This window comes from Thalassophryne amazonica, chromosome 1, assembly GCF_902500255.1.
Source record: "Thalassophryne amazonica chromosome 1, fThaAma1.1, whole genome shotgun sequence".
Classification (NCBI taxonomy): Eukaryota; Metazoa; Chordata; class Actinopteri; order Batrachoidiformes; family Batrachoididae; genus Thalassophryne; species Thalassophryne amazonica.
In genome coordinates, this window is record NC_047103.1 from 139,532,533 (window position 1) to 139,540,253 (window position 7,721).

Here is a 7,721-nt window from a genome sequence, read left to right on the forward strand (position 1 = left end):
GGGTAACCAGCTAGTTAATGTAATTGCTCTTGGTAAGCTAAAAACACTGACAAATCTGATTCACCACAGACCAGGTGAAAATGTCAGAAGTGTCCTGTCGACAGATTGGGTCCCTGCAGAGGACAACGTACATATTTACTTCACTAAACGTAAAGAAACTTTTTAAAATGACTGATAATACAGTGAGCCGCTTATCTTTGCTGAGTCATCCTTCCCTCATACTGCCATACTGAGGCCCATTCGCACTATGACGTGAAGTAGCTGGTGCTGGCTGACATAGCAGATTCACAAAAATCTCTGTGAAACACTGGTTAAGTCGAGCTCCAGGGGTTCACGTTCACTGTCTCCAACACCACTCTATGTAGCCCAACAGGGGGCGGTATTATAATGGCGGCGCTCAGTGTTTGGATGTAGTTTAACTGCCACTGTCAGAGGGCGCTCCAGCTCCCCCATGCCCCTTAATTGTAGAAAGCAGTTGAAGATGAGTGAGGGAGTGAGTGTTGGAGGGTGGGCACATTTGTAGGGTAGTACTCGAAGCAGTAGCGTAGCTTGGCGTCGTTGATCGTCGATGTAACGTTTGTGACATCAGGTGATGTTGCCTGTATAAACTTGATGTAACGACAATTGCATCACTTGCTACTGGTGTGTCCTCGAGAAAGGTTCTACATATTCCTTCACCTTTCTTTATACCCAAGAGACCCAAAGAAGGTGGTGCGTCCAGTCAAGCCTCTGACATTGGCCAGTAGAGGGGAATGGAGCGGTAATAGTGTACTAGCAGAGGTGACAGTTGGATCATGACAAGCATTAGCGCTGCCTGACTGACTTCGACTTAGCTCCTGGGCAGTCTGGCAGATCTCGGTATTGATCAATGGTAAGCAACTTTTCACTCCCCATTGGCAAATGCTATGCTAATCACCAGAGTCAGAATGGGGCATTTCCAAACAGCAAGCTTTGAGGGTTCTTCTTCTATTGCCGCCTTTACGGTGTCAAATCTCGCGCATAATCACGTTCTTACTGGGGAGGCCGAGATTTCATTGTCAGTGTAAACAAGCATTTGCTGGTGGTGGAATGGACAAGCAACTTGTTTGCAACATTGCGTCATTATGGAGGTGAGTTTAACCAAAATATGTATTTAGGTGTTTAACTAAGATAATTGTGAGTCTTTAATGTGAGTTTTATAGAAAAAAAAAACATTGCTGTTAGGGTTGCGTGTCAGGAATTGGTTCTTTTCGGGTATCCTTAAGAAATGATTTGATCCATCGACATCAATAGCATTTTGCTTAATGATTCCCTTTTCGGTCCTTCAGAGTGGCCGCTGTTTTGGGGGGTGTTTGTCAGGAAAATGATCATTTCTCTACATTGATCAAAGACCCTGCAGTGGGTCTGTATAATCATCCGTTTCTGCAATGCGGCTTTGCTTTGAACCTTGAACCAATCTGCTGCTTCGTTGATTCTTTGTTTTATTACACTTTGTCTTAATTTTTCCCCGGTAAAATCATAAAAAGCATATGTCTGTGAGTAATATTTACCTTTTTTTAATGTTAAACTGACCTGTTATAATCTTCTGAAACAGTTGATAGATGTATTTTATAACTTAAAAACAGGACCGATGCTAACATGTTAGCATGTCTACGGCATTTTCAATGTTAAAATTAGCATTAAGCTGAGCCATTATCAAGCCTCCCTAACCAGTGCGCAGAGGATTCTGGGATACTGTAAAACCGCGAATACCCGGAAAATAAAAAAGTTGCAATTCCTTGACTGATTACTTGAGGTTGGCTCCAAAAGTGAGTACTTTGCCATAGATGCCCATATTAAAATGTCAAATTTTAAAGGAGAAAAAGAAAAAAATGTTCACAGCTAGTACAAAAAAATGGTTTTGGTATCTATCATTAATTAATGAAATCAAATCAATTTTATTTATATAGCACCAAATCACAACAAACAGTTGCCTCAAGGCGCCTTATATTGTAAGGCAAGGCCATACAATAATTACGGAAAAAACCCCAACGGTCAAAACGACCCTCTGTGAGCAAGCACTTGGCAACAGTGGGAAGGAAAAACTCCCTTTTAACAGGAAGAATCCTCCAGCAGAACCAGGCTCAATTACCCCTCCATGACAATAGGATGATGTGACTTTTTGTTGTATGTTTGTTTCTAAATTCCTAGTTCAATTTACATTAAGTTTTAAGCCATACTTTTATGCATAACTAGAGGCATCAGCCGCACTAAGTGACAACTTGTGTGTTGACTCAGAGACTATTAGTTGCAGCTGCTAGATGTTTAGACGAATGTGTCTGCTGACAATTTTATTTCAAATATCTGCAATGATATGGCTTGTTGTTTAGTTAATTACCCTAATGGATCATCTAAGATGTCTATTTGCATCGAGTGAGATTTTCACCTTATTCACTGCTGTATACTAATGGCATTAGCATATTTACTAGCTATCGGTAGCCTGATCTGTTAGATCCACTTAATCCGCAATTACTGAGAAAATAAGTGGATCATAATTTTAATGCCCACACCAAAGTAAACCAGTATGAGAGGCATCACTCAGTCCCCAAAATATTTTAATAAACACCCAAAGCAAGCTTAGCCTGTTAACTTAGCTTGCCTTTAACTCAAAGATAGGTGAGTGTTTGGCCTTCATTCATCCCACCCAAGTTTCGCATAGTGTCAGCCACAATTCCTCTCTTTTCCCAATATGGGTTAGTCATGATGTAGGCAGAGTAAGCACTGTAAACATAGCGACACCAAGAGCAATTTTTTTCCAGGTGTCTGTAGAAAATAGTGGAATACCCAAGCCAATCTGCAGTAGACTTGTAATGACTCACTGGAAAGAAGGTCAACCTTTGTGCTAAATAGAATATAGGGTGCTTACTCTTGGAAACAACGAGGTATTTTTAGAGAGAGCTGCTTTCAACCTGAGGACCTGACTCTAATTTCGACCAGAATACCAACAACTTGTTTTATGCCAGTCTGTCACACGGTTATGCCTCTGTCGACACTAAGTGTACTCTGCTCTAGTGTGTCTCTGGAAAATATAGCCCACCAAGAAAAAGCTGTCTGTCTGTAGTCACAGCAAGCATTTTCCTGGGTATTTATGAAGGTTCTGCTTCTCCTGGAATTTTGTCAAGAATTATAGGATTGATATTTATAACATTTATGACATTTATAAACTGACCTGGTGTCACAGAACGGACCACCACCGGCTTTTCACTTCCTGCCACAAAGCCAAAACCAAGGATAGGGTCTCGCCTCATCTCGACAAGCCGAGGTGCAGGAGGGACCCCTTCTTGATGAACCTCCTCCAGGGAGCTGCTCTGGGACACTTGGCTGGTAGATGCAGGAGAGGAAGAACACAGAACAAGTCACACAAATGTAACCAAAATCAATAAACTGTAAAAAAATTAATTAAACAAAGCAAGAACCTTGAATAGAATTGGGTGATAGGCACAAATTAACATCCAAACAAGACATTTAAAACCACAATCCAATTTAGTTTGAGCTTAAATACACATAAACGAGAGATGAATTATGTCAGTCCTTAGACCGGCGCATCATAAATCAGCTCTCCATCTGGGGTTTGGTCATTACCATAAATATGTATGCTTAAGAGCCACTTACGAATGACAACCCACGTCCTGAATTCATAAAACTCTTTGGAACTGCAAACTGAAACAAATTTATATCCACATGAAAATTGACAGACTATCTCAAATAAATGTCTATTGATTACTAATTCAAGTCACAATTATTCATTTTAATGTGTAAAAGCCTCAACACCTTTTTTGACATTCACCCTATAAAGAGCTTTTCAAGTTATTTTCACCTCCTCCTGATCATTTTGTTGTTTTTTTTCTTCTCTCTATTATGAATTATTTTTATATTCAGCTTGTTTTATACTCACTTAATTTAGGATTCAGTTTAAGTTTATGTCCTGTTCCATTTTCAGTTCATTTTAGATTCATACAACTTTTTAGTTTGGATTATATTTAATTTGCTTTGCATTTTGTTGGTTTAAAGGTTTTTTTTTTGTTTTTTTTTAATCCACATAAATTTATATTAGCTTAACTTTCAAGTTAGTTGGTTTTAGTTTCAGTTAGTTTTGGCATCAAGGCCCCAAACCATGATCTATACAGCGCATGTTCTACAACCAACCTGGTCTTACAGCAAGTCGTGATTCAGCAGCACGAAATATACATTAATCTGGTTTGTGATATTGTGAGGAAAAGCGCCTCATTTTCATCACGGCAGCACAAATTAATTCTAATTTGTTCCATGATGGCTGCATGAAATTAAAAGTGAAGCGGGGAGGGGGGAAGGAGTAGGATTAGGTTATGGTTGGGGGTAGGAGTAGGGTTAGGAATAGAGAGTTAAAATAAAAAAAACCGTCATGAAAATTTGACTCATTTCGTCATGGGAGCACAAAAAAAAAAAAAAAAAGTGAGACTGGGCTGTCTATAACTCTTGGCACAAATTTAGTTGGGGCATAGCCATGTGAAGTGGGAGAGCTGGAGCACTGCAGCACCCCCTACTGGAAAAGCAGGTGTCAGTGCACCCACTGCCAGATGACAAAAATAGAATAAAACTCAGACTGCAAGCAAGACTCAAAACCTATTTTTATTCTCTTTCTCATGGATAGTTTTTATTTGTATTTGTTTTATTCTTTTACTTCTGTTTTTATTTATGTATTTGAATTTTTTTTATTTTTAATTATTTATTCAATTTTATGTTGACTTGTTTTATGTAAGGCACCTTGAGATGGCTTTTGATGTGATTTGGTGCATTATACGCTAATTAAATTAAATTAAATTAAAAAAAGGGGGGCGGGTGATGGTCTACTGGTTAAGCGTTGGGCTTGAGAGAATCAGAGGATCATTGGTTCAAATCCCAGCCTAAATGGAAAATCACTAAGGGCCTTTGGGCAAGGTCCTTAATCCCCTAGTTGCTCCTGGTGTGTACTGAGCACCTTGCATGGCAGCACCCTGACATTGGGGTGAATGTGAGGCATTATTGTAAAGCGCTTTGAGCATCTGATGCAAACAGAAAAGCCCTACATAAATGCAGTCCATTTGCCATTTACCATTTAAAAAAGCAAACTGTTTCCTGCTTCCACTACGAAATGTTGAGCAGGGGAACACCTGGTCATCCGCTTTACTGGCTAAGTATTGAATGTTTCACATTCAGCATCAGAATCATCAGAACACCACAGTTACTGCCTGAGTGACAACAGAGGCAACTAAAAGTCTGAAACTATCGCAGCCATAAATATTAATTTACAATACACAAGAACAAATGTATTGAAATCAACTAATGTGGCGTTATTTAATGAGAAACAGTAATTTGATTTAAAATTAATTTATTTCGGGAGTATTTCTATCAGGGCCCTTTCACACATAACACGATTGAAGCCGATTAGTGCCATCCTTGAAAAACAGAGCCGCCTCAAACGCCTCGTACACTTGTCACCACAACACTCGCGCATACAAGTGGCCGAAAGACAGCAAATGCCCTGCGCGTGCTCATTCGATCTCCCTCTCAGCAGGTGTCGGCCAAACTCCAGGTGTCGCACACGAACATCTAACACCACACGCTGCACACTCAGAAAAGGTGGGGCCATTCATGCACCTGGTACGATAGCAGAGAGCAGGCGACCACATTCAACCTGTCTGTGAAATGTGTCTAAGTGCAACACTACTGTCGCGTCACCTAGCAACACACATGGGTGTGACTGCGCCAATCCCCCCCCCCCCACACACACACACACACATACACACAAATGGCGTGTGAAGTGTGTCGTCATCGTCCCCCAACACAAATGGCTTGTGGACTGTGTCATCCCGCTCACCACCAATACACACACACCATGAATCCAACATTGTCAGCTGTGGCTGAAGGTCCAAGAGTCTGGTGTTTCGTCCTGCAATGGACAGCTGGAGAACACGCAGTGTACCTGTGTGTGTGGGTGCTCATGCTCTCATGAGGACCGGCCAGCAGTTTACATGACAGACAAAAAGAGTGGAAATTAAATCAAACAAATAAGGGTGACAAAGGCGTGAACTCATTGTTGAGTGATCCCTTTGCTGTGGAAACTACCGCATGTCAGCTGACCGCCGACTGACTGACAGCTAGACGTGATCGTGCATGACAACACAGACAAAAATACAGTCTAACAAACATCTTTTTGTCAGTTATTACGGCACTTTTTTCTCTTTGTTTTAAAAAAAAAATGCATTTATCTCCTTGTTGATTTTAGGCATTGCATGATCCTGTTAGAAAACAATGATTGTAGTGCAGTGGTAAAGTTTTGTAATCTGAGCTTTTGTAAACTGCAGGTTCGAATCCCGCGAGTAGCATCTATTTTTTATTTAACTGCAGGGTTCTGTATTGCATCCCCTTTTATTCATTATTGATATTAACCCAGTGATATTCACTTATTATACAGCTGGTTTTTATTTCATTTTTCTCCACATCAGTGGCACAATGTGGTGCAACAAACACGGCTGTATGACCGTGTGTCCCTCATGGCAGCAGGTGGATGGTTCGTGGTTCCCCATTTCGTGTTTGTTTTGCGTATTTTCTTCCAGTTTCTGCGTTTTTCCTGTTACGTGTGAAGGGGCCCTTACATATGTTATGCTCAAAATGACATTTATAGCAGGAAAATTTGTCAAAACACAGTCATTTGTGGATATAATCACACATTAATTGAGCAGCTCTAATTAGAATGATGATGGTTATGATTCATTTGATGCTATTGCTGCCCCCTCCAGGGCTTGGGGTCCTATGTAAACAAAATTTAATAGAGAAAGTGCATTTCTCATTAAATTTGTCATGTTTGTAAAAAATAAATAAACAATCCACACCTACTTTTCATTTAAAAGTTTTTTTTTTTTTTTTAACACACAAAGTTTGTTGATTAAATAACTATGGAGTCCAGAAGAAAAATACCACCACCAATGAGAGTCAGGGCCTATATAGGATTTCTTCTTCCATTCAGGGGGAACTTTAGAATCTCATCTATTTCATTCTGTAGAATATAAGTATAAGCAGCACCACCAACTGGCCTTAGGGTCTGTATAGGTCAGGTCTTGGAATGTGCTACCACAGTCTATTTTGGAGTCACCATTTTATAAGTATTCCTTAATCTGGATTGACAAATGTATGCATGCATCTAGAAAATGATTCTGATATTGCATTCCTGGAGCAGTGAAGCCAATTATGACTAGTTGAGAACACTATGTATATACGGTCTGTGTTTAAAAATGACAGCAATGAGTGGTTTTAGTCACTCTATGTTGGTGATCAGCACCCTACTTCTTCACAGATATGCTTAGAACCATTTGTTGAACTTCATAAAAACTCAATTAGACTGACACATTTTTGATGTGAATCATGTCATCCAGATGGACTCCTTCTTTAACTTCAAAATGAAACATTGCATTACCCTAATGTATATGACAGCACTCAATGGTACATATAGAACAGGGCTGAAACTAACATTTTTTTTTCAGAATTGACTAATCTGTTGCTTATTTTCTACATTAATCAATTATATTTTTGGTCCATAAATGGTGAAAAATGTGAATCAATGTTTCCCAAAGCCAAATATAACCTGCTGAAACAAGATCCAAAAGTTATTTAGTTTGTTGTCAGAGAGAAATAAAGAAATCAAATCAAATCAAATCAATTTTATTTATATAGCGCCAAATCACAAC

The 7,721-nt window shown here is 39.5% G+C and overlaps 1 protein-coding gene across 2 annotated transcripts in view; it reads right to left on the reverse strand.

Moving 5' to 3' along the window:
* LOC117514918 (FERM and PDZ domain-containing protein 4-like) overlaps positions 1-7,721 on the reverse strand; it is a 200,343-nt gene that overhangs the window by 54,534 nt on the left and 138,088 nt on the right. For both annotated transcript variants that reach the window (XM_034175499.1, XM_034175492.1), the window contains one exon: positions 3,188-3,339. In XM_034175499.1, coding sequence (XP_034031390.1) covers positions 3,188-3,339 — 152 coding nt within the window. The remainder of the gene's footprint in view (positions 1-3,187; positions 3,340-7,721) is intronic.